Here is a 23,755-nt window from a genome sequence, read left to right as displayed (position 1 = left end):
CATAAGTTGTGGTAAAAGACCCTTAATAAATACGTAGTTTAATTTAGTAATAAAATTACACAGGTTTATTATAGAGAATGAATGAATAAGGGAGAATGATGCACTATTTAATTAAACTTCAACATCCACGTACAAAGATCCTTCTAGGCCTAGAGTCAAGTTCTCTCTTGAACCAGTGTGCTGGTTGATTTAACAATAGAAAATTTTGTACTTCATCAACCTTGCATTTAAACTTGTTTTGTCCTCAATGTTATTGTTACTAGCTACAGAAATGGGAAATACCTGCTGCAGATAGTTGTCGAAGCAGAGACATTAAATACTTTTTGAAAAGTTAATGAGGCAGCAGGATTGGACTCTGATTTGTGTAGAGGTAAATGCTGTTGTAAACTATTTTTGTGCGATGTACAATTCTGCTGCCTCCACTGAACAAGGAATGGCCTGTGATCCCAAAGAATTAAAGTGAAGAGACTTCAAAGACAATAATGAAAGGAACATTGCAGATAAATTCATAATTCTACATGCAACCCCTAAGGAAATTTTCAACTGTTAGAATTTGAATTAGTCCCATTCATAATTAGGAATCATTTGTTAAGAACTCCCTTTCATTTTCATCTTTTGTATGCATTGTTTTAACTTCTGATGATGCCACTTTCCATATCAGTACATTTTTTTTCATGGAATGTAAAAGTCACCAAAAATGCTTGCATTTATTGTCAGAGAGCAGTTAAAAGTCAACCAAGCCACAAAGGGGAGGATGGAGTTGCATTTTGGTCAGAATGGGTAAGAATGGCACATTTCCTTCTTTTGAAGGACAATTATGAACCTGATGGGATTTTATGACTATTTGGTAGTTTCATGATTTACCAATACTGATATTAACATTTTCTTTGATACTTTATGCTTTACTTGCAATTTAAGTCCCCAGCTTCAGTGGTGGGATGTTAGTCCAGCAAATTGACTGCTGTCCTATTCCCATGTAATCTAAAATTGTTAAATTTATTGTTGCATTCAGAAGCTTATAAGATGTCTCTATCCTTCCACCTAGGACTGTCTGCCACTGCAGTGAACAGGGCCCTCATCATGCTTATTCCTTTTTCTGCATTTCCTTTTTACACTATTTCCCCTCCCTACAAACTTGGGATTGTGACCATGTTTGTAGACAGTACCAAGATAGGTTGAGGAACAGGTAGTCTTGCAAAGATTGGGGGAGTGGGCAAAGAAGTGGCAGATGGAATACAGCGCAGGAAAGTGTGGGGTTATGCACTATGGTAGGAAGAATAAAGGTGTAGACTATTTTCTAAATGGGGAGAAAATTCAGAAATCAGAGGTGCAAAGGGACTTGGGAGTCCCAATTCAGGATTCCCTCAAGATTAACTTGCAGGTTGAGTTGGTAGTAAAGAAGTCAAATGCAATGTTGGCATTCATTTCAAGAGGACTAGAGTATAAAAGCAAGGATGTACTGCTGAGGCTTTATAAGGCATTGGTCAAATTGCATATAGAATATTGTGAGCAATTTTGGGCCCCTCATCTCAGGAAGGATGTACTGGCCCTGGAGAGTGTTCAGAGGAGGTTCACAAGAATGATCCTGGGAATGAAAGGCTTAACATATGAGGAGTATTTGATGGAGTTCAGAAGGATTGGGGGGTGGGGGGTGGGGGGTGGGTTCTCATTGAAATCTACCAGATACCTGCCAGAAAGGCCTGAAGGCCTGGACGGAGTGGATGTGGAGAGGATGTTTCCATCAGTAGGAGAGTCTAGGAAGGGCACAGCCTCAGGATAAAGGGACATCCCTTTAAGACTGAGATGAGGAGGAATTTCTTCAGCCAGAGGGTGGCAAATCTGTGGAATTCTACCCCGCAGAAGCCAAGTCATTAGGTGTATTTAAGTCAGAGATTGATAGGTTCTTGATTGGTAAGGTGGTTAAGGGTCATGGGGAGAATGGGGTTTAAAAACAAATCGGCCATGATTGAATGCCAGAGCAGACTCGATGGACAAATGGCCTAATTCCCCTGCTATATCTTATGGTTTCAGCTATGATGGGCTTCTTTTTGTCTTCCATCTTCCACTCTACCAAGCTCTACAGTCAGTGGATCATCATCCACCTTTTGTGCTACTCCAGCCCCAGCATCAGACCATCAACAAGCACATCTTTCCTGCAAAAGCACCCATCCCTTCGTGCTAAAAATCCATATTCTCCTCCATTGCCACAGTGGTTTTAGTGTATACCATCTACAAAATGTGCTGTAATTACCCTCCAAGGTTTATTTGACAGCAGCTCCCAGCATAGAGTCATGAAAGTAGGCACTTTGGTCTACTGAGTCTGCGCTGATCATCAAGCATTCATTTACACAAAACTAATCCAAATTTATTCTTCCCACATTCCTGTCAACTCCCCAAAGAATCTACCACTCACTTGCACACTAGAGGAATTTACATTTAACAACCTACCAAGACATGCAGGTTGACAGGTTAATTGGTGACTGTAAATTGCCATAGTGTGCAAGTAGAGGAAATCGGAGCACCCAGAGGATATCCATGCTGTCATGGGAGAACATGCAAATCCACACAAACAGCACTGGAGATTAGGATTTGAACCCATGTCGATGGAGCTGTGAGGCAGCGCCTCTACTTGCTCTGCCACCATGCCACCCTATATCAACAGGAAACTGGAAAGGCAAGGGTAACAAGTGTATGAAAAACACCACCACTTGCACGTTTCCCCTGCAAGTTGTACACCATCCTAACTTGGAAATATATCACTGTTCCTTCATTATTTTGGGATCTAAACAGTACCATTGAAGTACTTTCATCAGAAGAGCTGCAACAGTGCTTCACCATCATTTCAAGGGCTAATTTTTAATGGGGGAAATAATGCTGCCCTTGTCAGTGCTCAAAGCCCATAAAATAATTTTTCTCTTAAATAGCCACCTCTTGGCAAAGTTGGTCACTGATTACAAAATTCACTGTTCCCTCCAGTGCATCACTGCAGCCTTATGATTGAATAAAAGATCTGAGCCTCAAATCCTGGAAATTGCTTGTGGTCTACCAAGCAGCATTGATACACACTTTGCAGAATTTTTCAGAGGCATGGAGGACATAAATAGACACTTCAAAGCACTGGAGAACTCCCAACAGTGTTGTCATTATAAAATCCTCCAAATCCATTGGCAGGATCGATAAACAAATTTTAGTTCCTCTCCCAGGCTAATATTGTGCCTTTTACAGTGAACCAGTGGCTGCATTGTCTGCTTGTCTGACACTAGAATCCTGAAACAAGTATTCTAGTCCAAGCTCTATCATGGCAAAACCTGGAAAAAGAAAACACTTCAAGAATGTCTCAGAGCCTCCTTGAAAAATTAAACTTGCAAACTATTGGGTGGAATATTCAGGAAGGCCCTGGGCATTTCAATTCTTTATGATGGCAGCATTCAGAGGCCTAGTGGAAGAAGCGCACAGTATCCCAAACAGGCCACCCACCTGCCATGTCAAGCACCAGCTGCCCCACCTGAGGTCAGGTATGTGCATCTCACACAGTTTTCTTCAGCTGGCCCAGAATGCACAGAGCTGGAATTAAATAAGTCATTCTTGGCCTGAAAAGGCAGGTTAGGAAGAAGAGATGACTATCACTAGACTGAAGAAATAGAAACTGCTTCTGTGGGATGGTGTCTTCAGCAAGAGTGAGATGAAGCTGCTTATAGGATTTTGTGTTACTGTTTCAGGGTTGTAATAATGCATTTTATGGTGATGCTTTAGCTTTTTTGGAAATTAACTGATTCATTAGCTTTTGGAGACAAAGCCATCGATAATTAGTGCACCCTGGATCAGTGGTCCCCAACTTGGGGTGTGTGTCTTCCTCTGTGGGGATTGTAAGAAAGACAATAGGGTCCACACATAAGCTTTAATAAAATTGAGGTAATTTAGTTAGAAAATTCTCAAAATTAAATAAAAGCTGAATAAAAATATATTCAGTTCACCAATTGCCCCAGCTGTAGGACTGCTATGAGTCCTGAGGAATCCCCAGGATAGCTTCAACTCTTTGAAAGGAACCCCTCTTGACATCATTAGATGTTTATATGTGGCATTATGGGAGATTATAAGAAGCGGGTATTTCTCTTTTAGAGATGGTCAACTGTCGTCTTAGATGAAAGGAACACTACATCCTGCCCTCTCAATTTGCATTATATGGATACATCTGTACAAAGAATGAATTATGTCACTTGTGACTTTCATGTATATTTATAAATAATATAAAGATAAAAATGAACATCACAAACCAGCGGAGACGTGAGAATGCAGATGCTGGAATCTGGAACAAGAAACAAGATTCTGGGGGAACTCTGAGTCAGGCAGCATCTGTGGAGGGAGATGGACAGTCAATGTTTCTGGTTAAGATCCTTCATCTGGAAAGAGATGGAGGGGAGATGGCTAGTGTAAAAAGGTGAAGGGAAGGGGTGGAGCCAGGTGAGGAGGGGTGATAGGCAAATGGAGGGGGGGAGAGTGGAAGTAGTGATAGGTGGAGGCAACAAAGGGCTGCAAATGATGGAGTCTGATGGGAGAGGAAGGTGGAGCATGAAATCAAGAAAGGGAGGGGAACCAGTGGAAGGAGTCTGTCGTTATGGGCAGATAGAGGGGAAAGAAGGCTGAGGTGAGTGGAGGAAGAGCTGGGTAGATCAGGAGAAGACAGAAAAGGGACAGAGCGGGAGCAGGTTACCTGAAATTGGAGAATTTAACGTTCACGCTTTTGGGTTGTAGATTACCCAGGCAGAATATGAGGTGCTGTTCCTCTAGTTTGTGTTCCACCAGCTATGATGTGATCCTACCACCAGCTGTATCTTTGCCTCCCCACCACTTTCTGCTTTGCGTATGGATCACTCCCTCTGTGACTACCTGGTCTGCTCATCTCTGTCCCTGCCCCCCCCCCTTCCCTCTCCCTCCCCAGGCACTTTCCCCTGTAACTGTAGGAAATCTAACACCTGCCCCTACACCTCTTCCCTCACCACCATCCAGGGCCCTAAACAGCTCTTCCAGGTGAGATAGACATTCACATGCATCTCCTCCGGCCCTGTTCATTGCATCTGGTGCTCTACATCAGACCAAGCACGAACTAGGCGACTGCTTTGCCAAGCACCTTCACTCTGTCCAGCATGGCTGTCTGGAGCTCCCAGTTGCTGGCCATTTTAATTCCCCTTCCCATTCCCACACCAACATGTTTGTCTACTGCTGCCACCATTGCCAGGGTGAGGCTCAATGCCTTGTATGGCTTTGTGTTACATTTTTGAGAAGGATCTTATGAAGTGCCTTGGGAAAATTTTGTTACATTAAAGATGCGCCGTAACTGGAATTTGTTTTTGCTGTTACTGGTTGTGAGATATTGATGTTTTACAATTTATAGTGCCAGTCATGACACTGAAACAGAAAATGCTGGAAAAACTCAGCAGGTCAGGCAGCATCTTTGGAAAAAGAAGCAGAATTAACATTTCGGGTCAATGGCCCTTCATTATGTCTACAGGTACTCTGTTTCTCCTGCCACAGATGCTTCCTGATCAGTTGAGTTTTTCTAGTTTTCTGTTCTTCCTTCAGATTACCTTTTTTATTTTCATGATTGTCATTTGTCAGTGGTCCATCTGAAAATATTCTTGTGTTTGTACCTTGTAAAGGAGCAAAATTGCATGCAAAATCAAATTGCTACTGTTTGATGTTTTTATTTGGGATGTTGTTTATTAACCACCAGGCTTGTCTGTCCAGAAGGGATTCCTCATTGCAGTCACCTTGTTACTCTACAAAGAATCAGTAAGAGCCATAACTCAGTCAGTTAGTTGGCTGTTTCTGCATACAAAGAAAGTACAACATGGCTTTGTCTGCCATGTGACCAATAACATGGGTAACTGTTGACTAAATTTACTTATTAAACAAGTGAAATTTAAAAACACTGACTTTATTGGAAGAATGTGTTTTGCATCTCTAACCTTATATACTACCCTTCAAAATAGGGACATTGTGAAAATTAAAATTGTTTCAGTAGTAGTGGTAAATGACACTTGCATTCTTATTGTAATGGTTCCTATTTCATAGCTATATATTAGATTTTTTTTCTTTTACAATTATTAACACATGTTTCTCAGTGTAACACTGATGTTTAAAGCACCATATAGAATGGTGGTTATTTGTAACAATTTTTTCATTTCTCCTAGTTGCTCAGATGGAAGCTGAAAGTATGAAAAATGTTTGTAGAGCAAATTTAAAATCTGCAACTACAGCTACACCAAAAGGACCCAAGATTCTTAGCAGTAGCTTTGATGGTCGGACTGTATGTGATGCCTCTCTGTCTTCATTTAGTCATTCATCGAGGATGTCCATGAAAATGCAAAAAGTCAGGGAAAAACTGAACTCTGTTTTGGTATGTACTATTCGTGAACACTCCAGATAAAGAAAACAACAAATATTATTTTGATCAATGCGGCACAATATTGATTTAGTTGCTTATCAGTAATATAAAGGGATAACTTCACAGCCCTTTTTGTTTTGAAGCAAACAAAATGTGCTTGAAAGAATAGGCAAAGTGTGTTTGACGTTCCTTTTTAGATTTCAGAAATACTTTGTCAGTGTAGCAAATGTATTTTTATTTTTTTTTATTTTACATGGGACCCATAACCAAGTGAAAGCTTTAGATCAAGGCAAACTGGAGGGTGCATAACAATGGGATCACGGTTTAAGGAAGACTTCTGTTCTGGAGACCAGATCTGGCGAATGGTGATATCAACCAAGGAATGCAGTTTAACTGCTTGATAGGAATATCCTTAATGGATGTGATCACCATATGCCGCTCAACTAATGTTGTTACTGTTTGGATATAACATTGTACACACCTAATGATTCCAAAAGGACATAAAATTTTAACATAGAAATGAATAATCATGCATGTGTTAAACAACCGTATAGCATCTTTCAATGGACATCCCAACCATTTATCGGCAAGTAAACTGCTTTTAAGGTATTGCAGTTGTTGTAATGTCAGAAATACAAAAAATGTACAGGACTTTGAATAAGCAACTTTTATTCATGGTTCATTGACATTAGAAATGTTTGTAGACAAGCCAGCCACTTGGTTCCAGTGAGCATATCAGTTTGACAAGGGCTTTGAAGTTGTCGAGGACAAGGCACCATAAATGGAGGGAATTAATGTGGAATGCCATACATTAGAGTAGCAGAAGGGCATGCAATGAAGGATACCAGTTACTAATGATGAAAGCATGTGGTGAAGATTTGCTTAGACTAGTAAATGAGGAATCTTGAAAGAGAAAACCAATAAATATCACCATAGAAAATATTTTGTGTAAAAACGTGGAAACAGATCAGAAAGGTAAAGGGAATTATGAGGCTCTCAGGCAGGAAATTGGAAGCTTAAATTGGGAACAGATGTTCTCAGGGAAAAGTATGGAAGAAATGTGGCAAATATTCAGGGAATATTTGTGTGGAGTTCTGCATAGGCATGTTCCAGTGAGACAGGGGAGTCACGAGAGGATACAGGAACTGTGGTGTACAAAGGCTATAATTAACTTAGTCAAGAGGAAAAGAAAAGCTTACAAAAGGTACAGAGAGCTAGGTAATGTTGATGATCTAGAAAAGTATAAGGTTAATAGGAAGGAGCTAAGGAAGAGATTAGGAGAGCCAGAAGGGGGTATGAGAAGGCCTTGGCGGGCAGGTTTAAGGAAAACCCCAAGGCATTCTACAAGTATGTGAAGAGCAAGAGGATAAGATGCGAAAGAATAGGGCCTATCAAGTGCAGCAGTGGGAAGGTGTGTATGGATCTGGAAGAAATAGCAGAAGCACTTTATGAATACTTTACGTCAGTATTCACTAGGGAAAAAGATCTGGGTGATTGTAGTGGGGACTTGCAGTGAGCTGAAAAGCTTGACCATGTAGATATGAGGAAATAGGAGGTGCTGAAACTTTTGGAAAGTATCCAGTTGGATAAGTCACCGGCACCGGATGAGATGTACCCCAGGCTGCTGTGCAAGGCGAGGGAAGAGATTGCGGAGCCTCTGACGATGATCTTTGCATCATCAATGGAGACAGGAGAGGTTCCAGAAGATTGGAGGGTTGCGGATGTTGTCAAGGGCAGGTCCTGCCTTACGAGCCTGATTGAATTTTTTGAGGATGTGACTAAACACATCGATGAAGGGAGAGCAGTAGATGTAGTGTATATGGATTTCAGCAGGGTGTTTGTTAAGGTACCCCGTGTAAGGCTTATTGAGAAAGTAAAGAGGCATGGGATCCAAGGGGACATTGCAATGTGGATCCAGAACTGGCTGGCCCACAGAAGGCAAAGAGTGGTTGTTGAAGGGTCATATTAGTGGTTGTTGAAGGGTCATATTCTGTGTGGAGGTCAGTGACCAGTGGTGTACCTCAGGGATCTGTACTGAGACCCTTGCTCTTTGTGATTTTTATAAACGACCTGGATAAGGAAGTGGAGGGGTGGGTTAGTAAGTTTGCGGATGACACAAAAGGTTGGGGATGTTTTGGATAGTTTGGAGGGCTCTCAGAGGTTACAGAGGGACATAGATGGGATGCAAAGTTGGGCTGAGAAGTGGCAGATGCAGTTCAACCCAGATAAGTGTGAAGTGGTTCATTTTGGTAGGTCAAATATGATGGCAGAATATAGTATTAATGGTAGGACTCTTGACAGTGTAGAGGATCAGAGGGATCTTGGGGTCAGAGTCCATAGGATGCTCAAAGTGGCTGCACAGGTTGACTCTGTGGTTAAGAAGGCATATGGTGTATTGTCCTTCATCAATTGGGGAATTGAATTTAGGAGCCGAGAGGTATTGTTGCAGCTATATAGGACCCTGGTCAGACCCCACTTGGAGTACTGTGCTCAGTTCTGGTCACCTCATTACAGGAAGGATGTGGAAACCATAGAAAGGGTGCAGAGGAGATTTACAAGGATGCTGCCTGAAATGCGGAGCATGCCTTATGAAAGCAGGTTAAGGGAACTCGGCCTTTTCTCCTTGGAGCGATGTAGGATGAGGGGGGACCTGATAGAGGTATAAGATGATGAGAGGTATTGATCAGGTAGATAGTCAGAGGCTTTTCCCCAAGGCTGAAATGGTGGCCACAAGAGGACATAGGTTTAAGGTGCTGGGGAGTAGGTAGAGAGGGGATGTCAGGGGTAAGTTTTTCACTCAGAGAGTGGTGAGTGCATGGAATGGGCTGCCGGCAACGGTGGTGGAGGCGGATACGATAGGGTCTTTTAAGAGACTGTTGGATAGGTATATGGAGCTGAGAAAAATAGAGGGCTATGGGTAAGCCTAGTAATTTCTAGGGTAGGGACATGTTCGGCATAGCTGTGTGGGCTGAAGGGCCTGAATTGTGCTGTAGTTTTTCTATGTTCCTAAAACGAGTAGTAGAAAGGTTGACAGAAGTGAAAACCAATGCATATTTAAGACCAGATCTGAGTCTTAAATATGCTTTCCCTGGAGACCAGATCTGGGGAATGGTGATATCAACCAATATTCCTTGGTTGATATCACCATTCCCCAGATCTGGTCTCCAGGGAAAACATCAACACTTTACAAATACAAATATATAAGCAATCGAGAGGCCAACACAGTGCAGCACAGGAACATTCTGATCATTATTGGTTGACTCTGCTTGTAGAGTAGCTTTGATAACCGGTGAGGCACTGCTCAGAGGCTTACCAGCGAGCAAACCTGCAGTGAAATTGATTGTATTTGTGTGACATTCACAAAGATATCAACTTGTAAGAAATAAAAATGATATAAAATTAAAATTAATATTTTAAAATATTAAATTGCTAAAAAATCACCAGCACACTTATAACACTTAAAAATACATTTAGTTACTAACTTCAATCAAATAAGTATCCATCCTCCCTTCAGTCCACATCCATATGTTTTGATTTGTTTCAGTGAGATTTGAATTTGTGTCCAATTCTAAACCTTTACTGTACAGTCCCCTTTGAAATCAGTGGATTCTCTGATACTTTGTCTGATCTGCCTCAGCACATGTTCTGAATAGTAAGCTCAGCAAGTCTGAACTACACATGAAGGCCAGCGATGGAACAAACTGACACATTCTTGGCCCTCAATCTTATAGTAAATCCCAAACTTCACTTTTCACAGAGCTTGCAAGGAAGGCAAGGACTTGTTTTAGTTTCAGAGACTGAATGAGGTAGTTGGAACCACTGGAAAAAGTCAACAGAAATGGGTCCTTAAGTTTTTTGCATGCACGGTATTAAAAGAATTCCAGACCACAGCCTAAAAATGAGCATTCAGTTAATGGGATTGTTTTATAAATGGAATAAACTGGAATGTTTATGGATAAGCAGTTAATTTAAAATGTATTTAAAAGATGATGATAAAAATATCAGGAAGTTAGGAGTGATAGAACCATAGAACAATACAGCACAATACAGGCTGTTTGGCCCACCATGTTGTGCCGACCTTCAAACCACTCCTAAGACTATCTAACCCCTTCCTCCCACATATCCCTCTATCTTAAATTCCTCCATATGCTTATCTAACAATCTCTTGAACTTGACCAACGTATAAGCCTCCACCACCACCCCAGGCAGCGCATTCCATGCACCAACCACTCTCTGGGTGAAAAACCTCCCTCTGATGTCTCCCTTGAACTTCCCACCCATTACCTTAAAGCCATGCCCTCTTGTATTGAGCATTGGTGCCCTGGGAAAGAGGCGCTGGCTGTCCACTCTATCTATTTTGTATACCTCTATCATGTCTCCCCTCATCCTCCTTCTCTCCGATGAGTAAAGCCCTAGCTCCTTTAGTCTCTCCTCATAATCCATACTCTCTAATCCAGGCAGCATCCTGGCAAATCTCCTCTGCACCCTTTCCACATCCTTCCTATAATGAGGCGACCAGAACTGGACACAGTACTCTAAGTGTGGTCTAACCAGAGATTTGTAAAGCTGCACCATTACTTCGTGGCACTTAAACTCCACCTCAAGACTTATGAAAGCTAACATCCCATAAGTTTTCTTAACTACCCTATCCACCTGTGTGGCAACTTTCAGTGATCTGTGGATATGAACCCCCAGATCCCTCTGCTCTTCTACACTGCCCAAAATCCCCCCATTTACCTTGTATTCTGCCTTGGAGTTTGTCCTTCCAAAGTGTACCACCTCACACTTCTCCGGATTGAACTCCATCTGCCACTTGTCAGCCCAGCTCTGCATCCTACCAATATCCCTCTGTAAGCTTCAACAGCCCTCCACACTATCCACAACACCACCGATCTTTGTGTCATCTGCAAACTTGCTAACCCACCCTTCCACCCCCTTAATGAAAAGTGTAATTATTGCAAAATATGAGCAGAGAGAGATTTAGGAAGAGATTTAGAATTAGATGCGTGTTTTGGGTTTTCAGTTTTAATATGCTAAATTAGGACCAGTGTGTTCTTCAGCTGTTTAATTATTTCACCAGAAGCACTGTTATGTAGTAAGCAGAGTTGTTTAGTTATTCAAGGCCGACATTATTACTGAAGACAAGGCCATCCGTATTTTTAATAGCATTTGTTTTTTTGAAGCTCGTGAAAGACAGGTGTTCCTGATTCGTGAAGTCTTTGCCCAGGTGCATTCACCCTGTGGGTGGAAGCAAGGGAATCCAGCCAAGTTGAGCTACTTTCCATATAAAAAAAATTGCATTACATTTTCAATGGAAGCAATTGTTAAGAAGGCTTTAGGGACAACAAGATGGTGAATTACCGTGTGCTGATGCTATTAATGGAAATATCCGTGGATGGTGCACCTGTTATGTGTGTGGAGGTGAGGGGGTGTCAATTGACAGGGGTCATTAAGGTTTATTCAACCAGATGTGGTCTTGGAATATTGTCACCTCCAGAATATTGAGTACCTAAGATTGTCAGAAATTTATATTTAAATTACAATTGTTTTAATGTGCGAATTGTGATGCATTTATTATGCTTTTTTAAAAAAAGTGGAAATTTCATGCTAGAATGTTGCTTTCAAAATGTTTAACTCCTTTGTGCATCCAAGATTTTAAATTTATAATTTTGTTTATGCAGTCACTGTGCTAGCATGGCAGAGTAAAGTACAATGTAGACTGTTCTCTTTCAATCAACCAGTTTTGCTCCTGCTCCTAGGAATTTGGCCAAAAAATTGCAACTTCATTGACTTGAAGTGGTATATGAATTTTATCCCGTTTATTGGATTCCACTGTTTCACCTTGTCTTTCCATCACCAGAAATGATATATTTCAACCTCAATTCACTTGTTTATCTCAGTCCCTCTGCTGATGAAGCCATTTATCTTTCATGTCTTTATACCGATTAACTCAATCGTCTGGTTGGCATTCTGTCTCTCAATTTGTATAAGAATTAGCTCATCCAAGTCCTGTGAATGCATCACACCCGTTCATAGTAAACTAAGTATAGGGTCTGATGAATGCATTTTCTGGTGAGTTTTGACATTCTCCACCCAGAGTACATTCAGTGATTTTGATTTCTGCTCTACTCCCTCCAAACGGGTGTTCAACATGGAAGGGTTTTGACTTTTAAGTACAATGAGAAGAACATTCCTTTGGCCTATTTAGACCTTAAGTCATGTGACATCCTGCAGTCCAGAGTAAACTTTGCAAACTGCTTCTGGAGAAGGACATACAGATTATGAAGGAAAGTAGATGTTGGCTGACAGTTTTGAACATGGTTATCAGTCTGTTCCTTGTTTTGAAGATCAACTTGCCTTGCATCCCCCTATTTAACTGAAAACATATCAATTTAACAGCAGTTGCAACACAGCTTCTTGATTTGTACAAATATCAACATCATTTTCTCATTCCATTATTCTTGCATTTACATGTGCTCTTTTCCTGCTCACTGACTTGCTTTTGTGCATTTGGTGCCAGAATATACAAAACAAAATGTTTTGAATATAATTTATCATTTTGCTTTTCTTTATTAGAACTGTTTCCTTGCCCTTTGTTTACATGTGGGTTTTCTTCCTAATTCAGTAATATTTGAGGCAACAGTTTTATGAATATCTTTTGTCTAATCCAGGAAGTATAACATTATAATATACTTTGCACATATGATATTCACCTACTTTAGCAAGTTCATGATAAAATGTTGAAGATACAGAGTTGTATGGAAGATTGGTAAAATAGGCTGAATGGCCCCCCTTGCTTTTTAAGGTCTGATAAGCTCACACCAGAGGCAGCACTGTGGCTGATAACAAATAAATATGATTACCTGATGTTAAAGTTGTTCAAAATATTGATATCTGAATTTCATTTATTGTAGGAGTCAGTACAACAGAACACCTCAGAAATGGACCACTATCTAGTTCAACAAGGTGTGTTATGTGTTCAGATACTGACTAATTTGTTATTTATTCCTTGCATATCCTGTTTCTATTTCAGCCTTCCAGTATTTGTCATACCTTGGGTTAGTCATTAGATTCCGGTGAAATTATACTTCTATTGTAACAGAAGCACCAGTTTATCTGAGACTGGGACTGGACAAGTTTGTGGGGATATGCAACCGGTGATATGCTTTAGTGTCTGTTTAGCAGAAATAAACTTTCAAAGGGGCGTGGAGTACTGCAGTGATAAAGTTATCGGACTGGTAACATGAGCCTCAAATAACAACCCAAGGACCCCAGTTCAAAACCCACCATAATTATTACAATGATTTGATAATAATCTGATAATCTGTAACATAAAGAAAACAATAAGTGTTAGCGACGACGACCGTGAAATCAGTGGATTGCTCTGAAAACCAACCAGGAGAGCATATCTGCCATCCTTGCCTAATTTGGTCTGTATGCAATTCCATATCTATAGCAATTATTGCGATAGGAATCTGGACTTCAAGTTTTGACTCTCAAATGTCCTTCCAAGCAGCATGCCAGCCACTCTGTTCAGGGGCATTTTGGAATAAGCAGTAATGATGGACTTGCCATTGATGAACATTGATGAAAAACAAATAAATAAAACTTTATCAGGCTAATCAGAGCACAGCTTGTTTGATATTAATGAAGTCGAGAGGGAAGAAATTGGTTAAGAAAAGTTTATATTTCAATGGAAAAGGAATGAATAAAGCTAATTATTTTTAAAATTAATTTTAAAAGAAAAATAGAAGAATGAGATAATTGAGAAGAAGACACCAAATTGGTAAAAGGAAAATGATATGCAGAAAGTTTGTTCAAACTTTTTATTTGAAATTGTTTGTTCCACAGTCAACATGATCAGGTTGAGCCAAATGCCCCGTTTCCATGTTGTAACTTGTATGTAACTGACAATAGAATAACTGAATTACTATAATGCTTTATTAGGAAGTTGCAATGTGTTATACATTGTTAGATATTGGTCTAACTTTAAATTTGCAAATAATTGCAAAATATATTGATAATTTGTTGTTATACTTTGGTAGAACTGGTTTTCTGTTTTTGTCTGATAGATATGGTTCCCATGATGTCTTTGGATACGAGATGGAATTCTAGTTTTAATTCAATGCGCAATTGCTACCTCAACAGTGTAAGTATTGATAACACTTATTGACAAGATGTTAAAATATCAAACTTTTAATTGTGAATGCTAAGAAAATGCCTTCACAGTCCACAACGTAAAATCGACTTATAGTTCTCACTCTGCATCAGACTGGCTGAAAAGCTTTCTTAAAATCTTGCTTTTGTTTCTTATAAGGTGTTAAATTAAGATGTCTTTGAATTAATGTTTTTTTAAGGATCCACAAGTTATGCAACCACATTCAGTTAAGTTTTAAGTCTATCTCGTATACCTTTAAATCCACAATCTACAATGTCACATCCATTAATTGACAGTTTAGGCATTAATGGGAGGAGGAAGCTCTGTGAGTATCCCCATCTTCAAAAATGGCAAAGGTCAACAAGGCCACCATCTTAAATCAGGATTGCTAAACTGTTCCTGGCCTCATCCTGAGGTTCCCGTCAACGTGGAAGGGACAATTAAATTCACTCCACATTACATCAGAAAACAGCCCTGATCACATTCTAGTTATGGTGCTGAAGACCTGAACTGCAGCATTACAGAATGTCCAACACTGGTATAGAACTAAAATAGTGGAAAATTTCCCACATTTGTCCTTTGTCCAAAGCAGAACAAATTGAACTCTCAATTTTTCAGTTAAGTGATGAAAAGAGTGATCAAGTCAATCAGACTGTTGAGAAGCATATCTTCTCCAGTACATGGTTTGGATTCTACCAGGACCACTCGGCCCTGACTTCATTATAGACTTAAATTTCAATCATGGAGGGAGCTGAAATCCAAAGTTAAATTCAAACATTGGTGCAGCAATTCAAACAAAATTAGTAACAAGGTATGCTGGTAAATCTGAAGCCAGTGGAGATTGTGGGAAACTTTTCTAATGGTTAGTCATATCTGCTTAAAAAAAAGATTGTTGTACTTTTCAGTTACTTAACAAACAAAACATCTTTTTTATATGAATTAGGTACTGTCTTCTGCTAATCACCATTTCAAGTCTCTACACTCTCTCAAAACTGCCAATGATATATGGAAGTCTTCACAAAGAAAAAAGTAGAAGAACAGTAAATCAAAAGACTAATTTTTTTTTTACTTGCCCTAGTTATTATCAGTACTGTATTAATTTGGGTTGGAGCAAAAACTGTTAAATATAGCCAATTGCTTAACCAAGTTTCAGGCAAAGCCAGGATGTCAATGCAGTCATCCACAGTAAGGTCTTGAATGATAAAGTCAATGGGTCAGGCACAGAAGCAGAGCTAATTTTTCGGGTTGATGGCAAGAGTCTTGTTGGTGAGTGAACTGACGTTTTGGACAGAATTACAGAAACTTTTGCAGGGTGAGAAAAGAAAGGAGAGCTCCTAACTTCAGTTATTATGTGAAAGGAAAAGGACATTTGATAATCTTGTAAGGAAGCACTGGCATGCCTGCAATGACCCATTTAAAAATTGCTGAGACTAAGAAAGAGTTGCATTTACACCTTGTACAGCTTCCAACAGTTCCAAATTAAGTACTTTGGTAGCAACCTGGCTGATCATTGCAAAGTAGAAAATACTAAGTAGCCAAATTGTACAAAAAGGAACACCAACCCTGCACCCACCGCACCACCTTCAGCTCCCTCTGTTCATCTTCTAAATAAGTGCTAAGGGAATGATTACATTCATCCCTTGGGTAGACAAGGCCACAGTTCAGTTTGAGTTAAGTTTGAGTTAAAACTGGGAGACGTGACTGTGCAGGAATGAACTTATGGCGGAAAGAATTGCAAGGTATTGACAAGAGGGACTGGGAGTATTGGAGTTAATAGGATGGACTAGCAGAGAAATAAGAAGTAATGGAAGTGAAATCCAAGGATAGAGGCCAGTGATGAGCAGAATCAAGGGAGGGTAAAAGATAAATCAATAAGATCAGTAAGCCTAAGAAGCCAGAAAAGAAAAGGGAATTATGAGAGCCAGGAGGGGCCGTGAAAAGTCCTTGGCAAGTAGGATTAAAGAGAATCCCAAGGCATTCTATACATGCATCAAGAGCAAAAGGATAACTAAGGAACGGGTAGGACCACTCAGGGATAAAAGAGGGAACGTGCTTGGAGGCAGAGGATGTGGAAGAGGTCCTAAATGAGTACTTTGCATCAGTATTTACCAAGGAGAAGAATGTGGAGGAGGGGGAGATCAGTGTGGAGCATGCTAATATGTTAGGGCATTTGGAGATAAAGAAGGAGGTAGTGTTGGGTCTCTTAAAGAACATTAAGGTGGATAAGTCCCCAGGGCCTGATAGGATATACCCCAGGTTATTGGGAGAGGCAAGACATGAGCTTTCCGGGGCCTTTACCAACATCTTCCTGTCCTCTCCAGCCACAGGCGAGGTCCCGGAGGACTGGCGAGTAGCTCATGTTATTCTATTATTCAAGAAGGGAAATAGAGATAATCCTAGAAACCATAGACCAGTGAGTCTCACATCAGTAGTAGGGAAGTTACTGGAGAAGATTCTTGAGGATAGGATTTATGAGCATTTGGAAAACCATGGACTAATTAGGGATAGTCAGCATGGCTTTGTGCAGGGCAAGCTGTGTCTTACTAACTTGATTGAGTTTTTTGAGGAGGTGACGAAAGTGATTGATGAAGATAGAGCTGTGGAATTATCTACATGGATTTTACTAAGTTGTGTTTGACGAGGTCCGTCATGGGAGGCTCATCCAGAAGATTAAGATGCTTGGGATCCACAGTGAATGGCTGTTTGGATTCAGAATTGGCTTGCCCATAAAAGACAGGGAGTAGTGCTCGATGGGACTTATTCTGGCTGGAGGCCTGTGACTAGTGGAGTTCCACAGGGATCTGTACTGGGTCCTCTACTGTGTGTGATCTAAACGTAGATGGGTGAGTTAGTAAGCTTGCAGACGATAGGAAGATTGGTGATGTCGTGGATAGCATAGAAGACTGTCAAAGGATACAGCAGGATGTAGATCAGTTGCAGATATTGGCAGAGAAATGGCAGATGAAGTTCAACCTGGCCAAATATAAAGTGATGCACCTTGGGAGACCAAATGTAAAGGGACAGTACATTGTTAATGGCAAGAACCTTAGCAGTGTTGATGTACAGAGGGATCTTGGGGTCCCAAGGCCATAGCTCCCTGAAAGTGGCTACACAGGTTGATAGAATGGCGTGTTTGCCGTTATTAATCAAGGAGTTGGGTTCAAGAGTCAGGAAGTTATGTTGCAGCTTTATAAAACTCTCAGCCGCATCTGGAGTATTGCATTCAATTCTGGTTGCCCCATTACAGGAAGAATGTGGAGGCTTTGGAGAGGGTGCAGAAGAGATTTACCAGGATGCTGCCTGGATTAGAGGGCATGGGCTATAAGAAGTTTAGACAAACTTGGGTTGTTTTCTCTGGAGTAGTGGAGGCTGAGGAGAGACCTGATAGAGGTTTATAAGATTGAGAGGCATAGATAGAATAGACAGCTGGTATCTTTTTCCCAGGGTCGAAATGCCTAATACCAGAGGGCATGCATTTAAGGTGAGAGAGGGCAAATTCAAAGGGGATGTGTGGGACACAGAGAGCGGTTGGTGCCTGGACTGCGCTGCCAGGGTGATGGTGGAGCCAAAAACGATAGAGGCGTTCAAGAGGCTCTTAGATAGCCACATGAATATGCAGGAAATGGAGGGATATGGATATTGGGTAGGCAGAAGGTATTAGTTTAATTGGGCATTTGATTACTAATTTAATTAGTTCGGCACAACATCGTGGGCTGAAGGACCTGTTCCTGTGCTCTACTGTTCTATGCTCTATAACTAATCTACAACAACAATCTAGCCTGCACAATTTCAGCAATTCACCGCCCTCTGACAAGAAATTCCTATGCACATCAGTTTTAAATGACTGTCCCCTTGTAACTATGTCCTCTTGCTTGTGACTAGTAATTACATCTCAACACCTACCCTTTAATTGCTCCTTGGGATCTTGTATCTTTCAATAAGATCGCTCCTCATTCTTCTAAACTCTACAGGATATAGATACAACTTCTTCAGCTACTTATGATCGGACAGTTCTCTCATCCCAGGAATTAGCCTTGTGAATCTCTTCTTGACTGTCTCCAATGGAAATGGAAGAACATGGAGAATGGAATGGAGTCCTTACAGGAAGCTGGATAGAGGAATTTTACTTGAGAAACTGTGAGATTCTGTGGACATGTAATGGATAGTCAGCATGGCTTTGTGCATGGGAAATTGTGTCTCATTAATTTGACTGAGTTTTTTTTTTGAAGAAGTGACCAAGAGGATTGACAAGGGCAGGATAGTAGACATTGTCTAAGTAGACCTTGCAAGGCCTTTGACAAGATCCTGCATGGTAGGCCAGTCTGGAGGGTTGGATCACATGGGATCCAGAGTAAGCCAGGAAACTGGATACAAAATTGGCTTAGTGGAAAGAGTCAGAGGGTGGTAGTTATTCAGATTGGAGGCCTGTGACCAGTGGTGTGCCACTGGGATCGGTTCTGGGTCCACTGTTATTTATCATCTATGTTAATGATTTGGATGGCAATGTTGTTAACATGGTTGGTAAGTTTATAGATGACACCAAAATTGGTGGTGTTGTAGACAATGAAGAAGGTTATCTAAGATTACAGCAGGATCTGGATGAACTGGGGAAGTGGGCCAAGGAACAGCAGATGGAATTTAATTCGGACAAGTGCAAGGTATTGCATTTTGGTCAGTTAAACCAGTGCAGGACTTGCACAGGAAATGGTAGAGCCCTGGAGAGTATTGTAGAACAGCAAGGCCTAGGGGTGAAGGACCTTTGTTGAATCCCTGCTGATTCGTTGTCAGACGTTGACCAATGGAAAATGTATTTTCTTGTGGTGATAATCATTAGTGCTTGCTGTCAAGAGCATTAAGTGCAGGGAAGAAATGTATTCAGGCACTATTTATTATGGTTGGTTTGGAAGTTCAGTGGATTTCTGTAATAGAGTCATACAGCATGGAAACAGGCCATTCAGCCCACCCGGTTCATGCCTATTGTCAAGCACCCATTTACACTGCTCCTCTGCCAATTCTGATCCATGTTCCCATCAACTCCCCCCAGATTCTACTACCCACCAACACAATAGGGAAAAGTTACAAAAGCAAGTTAACCTACCAAACTCTGCATCATTGGAAGGTGGGAGGAAACAAGAGCACCTGCAGGAACCCCATGCAGTTGTAGGGAGGATGTGCAGACTTCCAGAAACAGCAAACAAGATCAGGTTTGAACCCATGTCATTGGAGCTGTGAGACAGCAGCTTCACTAGCTGTGCCCCTATGCTATCTGGTTTCTAGATGTTGCTGAAAAAAGGTTTATTTTATAATGAATGTACATGAGATTCTGTCCATAATAGTTTATGAACTTTAATTCAAACATGATTTGAATGAGATGGAAAGGGAATAGCCCTGAGGCACTAGATGTCAACGGTAAGATGACTACTAGTAGAAGACTGCTCTGATAACAGGTAAAGAATGACAGAAAATTTGAATTGCAAGTTTATGCAAATTAAAATCTGCTTTTGGAGGTCAAAAGTTTGGAATTGGCATGATGAGGCACAGACATGAACTATATTCTTTTTTTGAAAAGTGATAATCTTTATTTAGTTCTGTCAGACTTTGAACTAATTTGTTCCAATATGGAAATTTTACCTTTCTGGACCCTGTTCATTTACATTATTTGCATTTTATAAATAAGAAATGCAAAGTACTCTGTGTAAAACTTGGCATCTATTCCCATCAAACATTTGTTCCTTTTATCTAATGTAGACAAAATGCACTTATACTGTTGAACAATTCAGGGTTTGTCTTGAATACAGTTTTGCTGTTGTGGCCAGCTTTATGTAGTGATATGCACACGTTATGAAAATATCCAAGTGTCAGCATTTTCTCTGCACAAACAGAATTTTATAAACATTAATTACACATTTTTTCTATGATTTGCTTCATTTTATTTAATTAATCCGAAGAGGAATTTGTATATCATAAAATTCAGAAGTTTAGAAGCAAGTATTTAAGGACATGAAAAACAAAATGCTATATTCTATTACCATTTTCTTTTTTAAGAAACATTTTTAAAGACTATCCAAGAAACAAGATGAAAGTTGTCGAAAGCTTGCTTAACACTATCTTTTATACACTAAAACTCTTTTTTAGAAAAGGTGACATAGAGTTATATTTGACTACGTAGCAGCACAAATGCCATGCAATGCACAATACTTGAAAATGTGATCTGTTGCACATTGGCTAAATACACCATTTCCAATCAAGGAATGGTTAACAACCTGATATATTAGATTGTGTGAGGCATGCCATCATAATCTCTCTCCTCTTTCTTTTAGAAACAGTCCTCAAATCCCCAGTCCTCTCTTTTCTCGTCTCTGAGCTTGTGGCCCATACTGTAACTTTCTAACTTTCTCCTCCTGTTTCGTAATGCTTTTTATCCCTGCCACAGCACTGAAAAGGCTGTGTGATCTCTAAATTCCATCCGATGTGATTTGAGGCAGACGTAATCCATCTCTCTTTGTTCTTGATTTGATTACATCATTTCACACAGTTGAAGCATGCCATTCCTCTTTGCCTCTCCATTGTTATTCACTTGAATGGGATTGAATTTGATTGGCTTTTCTTGTATGTCCAGTGGTAGGTTCTTGTGCCTTTTGAGGACAGTTGTCCATGGTTTTGTCCTTACCCAAACTCCTGGCAACATCATCCAAGGACACTGATAGACAAATGCTGATGACTGCTTCACAATAACCCTCTTGAAATTTCCACATCTCTACATCGTCATTCTGTTTATTTAAAATTCAGCACATAATGAACAAAAATGTCTTCAAATTAAATATTGGAAAAACTGAGGCTGTTTTCCTTATCCATATCACAAACTCCATTTCTTTCCATGCTTCCTATCTGAAATTGAGTAAGATTTAGTGATTGTATTTGACTCCACGTCTGCTTCATTAAAACCACTTATTTCTACTTCGTTAATATCATCTGATTTTTCCCTCTCCTTCAGCCTCGCTACTGGAATCTTCATCCAAAACTTTGTTCATTCTAGGTCTATGAACTTGAAGTCATCCAAAGCTCTTCTCTGATTCATCCTGCATACTTAATAGATAGGCCCTTATGTAATGAAACTGTATTTAAGAATCCATTGTTACTTACCAGGAGGCTTGTACTCAAAAATGTAATGAATTTAGGGCATTATTCTAATTACTGATTAATTATTACAAAATTGTGTAATCTAAAAATATATTTCTGTCTCTCTCATGGATTTCCCCATGAAGACAGAACAGAAGAAAATGGTTCACACACTGTTTGAAATATCCCGACTGCTTAATGTTCCTCTCTTATTCTTTTGAGGTCCACACTTTAGTTAAAATTTAGACCACCAAATGGGCTCTTCATTTACTAGTATGCGGGGAGATGTGTTTTATCTAAGCAGATACTTTACCAGCAAAGAAGTTGCACTTAATTTTGAAACTTTTTTGACGCCAGGGCACACTGATACAGGTGTCCTTGTTCCATCTTACTTTGTTCCATCTTACTTCATAGCACATAGAACAGTATAGCACAGGAAGAGGCCCTTCAGTCACGATGTTGTGCCAAACTAATTAAGCTAATGATACCTAATTAAACTAATCCCTTCTGCTTGCACATGGTCCACATCCCTCCATTCTCTGCATATTCATGTGCCTATCTAAGAGCCTCTTAAACATCTGTATCATATCTGCCTCTACCACCGCCACTGGCAGCGCTTCCAGGCATCCACCACTCTCTGTGTGTTAAAATAAATGTCCCGCACATCTCCTTTGAACTTACCCCTCTCACCTTAAATGCATGCCCTGTGGTATTAGACATTTCAACCCTGGGAAAAAGATATCAGCTGTCTACACTATCTGTGCCTCTCATAATCTTATAAACCTCTGTCAGATCTCCCCTGAGCCTCCGCCACGCCACAGAAAAGAACCCTAGTTTGTCCAGCCTCTTCCTATAGTACATGCCTTCTAATCCAGGCAGTATCCTGGTAAACCTCTTCTGCACCCTCTCCAAAGCCTCCACATCCTTCCTATAATGAGGCAACCAGAAGTGAATGCAGTACTCCTGATGTGGCTTAACCAGAGTTTTAAAAAGCTGCAACATATCTTCCTGACTCTTGAATTCAGTGCCTTGATTAATACCGTCAAGTATGCCATAGTCCTACAATCACCCTCTCAACTTGTGCGGCCACTTTCAGGGAACTATGGACTTTGACCCCAAGATCCCTCTGTACATCAATGCTGTTAAGGGTCCTATGATTAACTGTGTACTTTCCCCTTACATTTGATCTCCCAAAGTGCAACATCTCACACTTGTCAGGATTAAGCTCCATCTGCCATTTTTCTACACATGTCTGCAACTGATATATATATCCTGCTGTATCCTTTGGCAATATTCTACACTATCCACAACACCAATCTTTGTGTCATTTGCAAACTTACTAACCCACCCATCCACATTTTCATCTTTCATTTATATTTACCACAAACAGCACAAGTCCCAGTACAGATCCCTGTGGAATACCACTGGCCATGGACTTCCAGCCAGAATAAGACCCATTGACCACCATGCTCTTTCTTCTATGGCAAGTCAATTCTGAATCCAAATGGCCAAGTCATTGTGGATCCCATGCATCTTAATCCTATCATGGATAATCCTACCATGAGGGACCTTGTTGAATGCCTTACTAAAATCAATGTAGACAACATCCACTGCTCTACCTTCATCAATCACTCCTCAAGAACCTGAATGAAGGTTAGTAAGACATTTTGTAAGACTCAAATGATACCAGGTTTCCAAGCATTGTCCTTTAAATAAAGGGTCAACAGCTATCTCTAAAAAGAAAACACATCCCTTATTCCGTCATTATTGTCTCCATACAGTCATTGACAAAGCTTGGGGATGGATGAGAGTCCATCTGCAGGAGACAATCCCAGAAAGTTCATGAGGAAGGCTGAATCAGCGTAAGAATACCAAATGTTGCAAATTAGCAGATTTTTATGTCCATTGTCTTTACTTCAGAAGATGAAATTGCAGGTGTACTAACTTTACCACAGGGACAGCCAACAGTCTTCTGGGTAGTGGATATAAGTTTGTGCATAATGTAAAATCTCCTATTGCCAAGAAAAATGAATGGGCAAACAAAATCTTGGTGGCATGTATTTCGAACACGAGAAGTAATGTACCACCAAATA

General features: G+C 40.3%; 1 protein-coding gene across 1 annotated transcript in view; it reads left to right on the top strand.

The window, feature by feature from the left end:
• Positions 1–23,755, top strand: part of ahi1 (Abelson helper integration site 1) — a 161,586-nt gene that overhangs the window by 50,486 nt on the left and 87,345 nt on the right. The window contains exons 17-19 of the mRNA XM_052024883.1: positions 6,192–6,397; positions 13,300–13,351; positions 14,458–14,534. Of these exons, the coding sequence (XP_051880843.1) occupies positions 6,192–6,397; positions 13,300–13,351; positions 14,458–14,534 (335 nt within the window). The remainder of the gene's footprint in view (positions 1–6,191; positions 6,398–13,299; positions 13,352–14,457; positions 14,535–23,755) is intronic.

Source organism: Pristis pectinata, chromosome 10 (genome assembly GCF_009764475.1).
Source record: "Pristis pectinata isolate sPriPec2 chromosome 10, sPriPec2.1.pri, whole genome shotgun sequence".
Lineage (NCBI taxonomy): Eukaryota > Metazoa > Chordata > Chondrichthyes > Rhinopristiformes > Pristidae > Pristis > Pristis pectinata.
The sequence above is the reverse complement of the archived record's forward strand: the minus strand, read 5'-3'. Positions and strand labels throughout refer to the sequence as shown.